Consider the following 1,189-nt stretch of genomic DNA (forward strand, 5'->3'; position numbering starts at 1 on the left):
TGAGTGGTGCACTACTGCTACTAGTGGTGAGAAAGTGCATTGCACCTTATTCAAAGTCAATGTGGTCCCACGGCCCTCTGCGGCCCAAACTTGTTCTTTTGAGGCCCTCAAGGTGGCGCTCACGGCCCATAGCAGTGGATTTAGTGTCCACTTGATGCAAATTGTATTAGAGAACAGATGGAAGAAAGTAAAGGCTCAGAATGGGTGAATTAATTGTTTTTTCCTGAATCTTCTACCAAAAGTTGATCACTCAGAGATTCAGAGAGGCCATTAGAAATGATTGACAGCTCTGTTGTATGTCGGCCCTTCCATCAGTCTGTCCATCCTTCCTCATCTTTTCCTGCTTGTCTGCATGAGCACCAATCAGCTGCCTGTCTTTCTGCTGTCTGRCTCCAGACATGTTTTTATTTGTATTAATTACAGTCTTGTCTTCATTCACAGGCTCTGCTCTAGAGAAGAAGGGAGGGAAGGAGTTCACTGAAGCTCTGCAGGAGCTGAAGAAGAAAAACGGTCCTCTGGAGGTGGCTGGCGGTGAGATCACCATCCATCCATTATCTTTACCTACTTTTTCCTTTCCTTGTTGCCACTGCCTCGTTTGATGCTTTAAGTACTTTTGGCAGCATCGACATCCAGAAGTCTTTCAGAGAGTGATCCTACACACGTGGTTCAGCATTTCTTCTGAAGTTTAAGATGAACCAGACTGAATGCACACTTAGTTTTAGTCCTCCCCAGACATGCTCACTTTAGGTGTGGCTGGGTTGTGTTCYGTGTTTTACAGTTTTCTCAAAGCCACCCTTCCTGTAGATTCACATTTCCTGATGGCTCTCCCAGCCTTGGCTGCAGAGATGTGTTGATGAGGTGTGCCTGAGMTTTCCCACATGTGCTGATGGTTTTGTCATTAGAACGTTAAAAGGCCGAGTCCTGGTCGTTGTGTGTCGTTGTAATGAGGAAGTGCTTCTATCCTAAAGGTCTGACCTGTGAAGTCTTCRCTTTGTAGAGATCTCCAGTTTTCATTCATGGTGACACTTGTTTTACCTTCATCACTGATTCCCTAACAACACTGTAATTATTGGATCATTTTAGGGTTATTATGAAAACCTAAAACATTTGATCTACCATATTTATTCAAGTATAATACGTAAAATTAAATCCATGAAACCATCGATAAAGTTGGGGGGTAGTACTATAC

At 43.5% G+C, this 1,189-nt stretch overlaps 1 protein-coding gene across 1 annotated transcript in view; it reads left to right on the forward strand.

Annotated features, from left to right (window-relative positions):
• Window positions 1–1,189, forward strand: part of LOC106527385 (core histone macro-H2A.1) — a gene marked incomplete in the record, with an annotated part of 24,467 nt that overhangs the window by 16,804 nt on the left and 6,474 nt on the right. The window contains 1 exon segment of the mRNA XM_014022249.1: window positions 442–531. Within this exon segment, the coding sequence (XP_013877703.1) occupies window positions 442–531 (90 nt within the window).

Source organism: Austrofundulus limnaeus, unplaced genomic scaffold (assembly GCF_001266775.1).
Source record: "Austrofundulus limnaeus strain Quisiro unplaced genomic scaffold, Austrofundulus_limnaeus-1.0 Scaffold321, whole genome shotgun sequence".
NCBI classification, from domain to species: domain Eukaryota; kingdom Metazoa; phylum Chordata; class Actinopteri; order Cyprinodontiformes; family Rivulidae; genus Austrofundulus; species Austrofundulus limnaeus.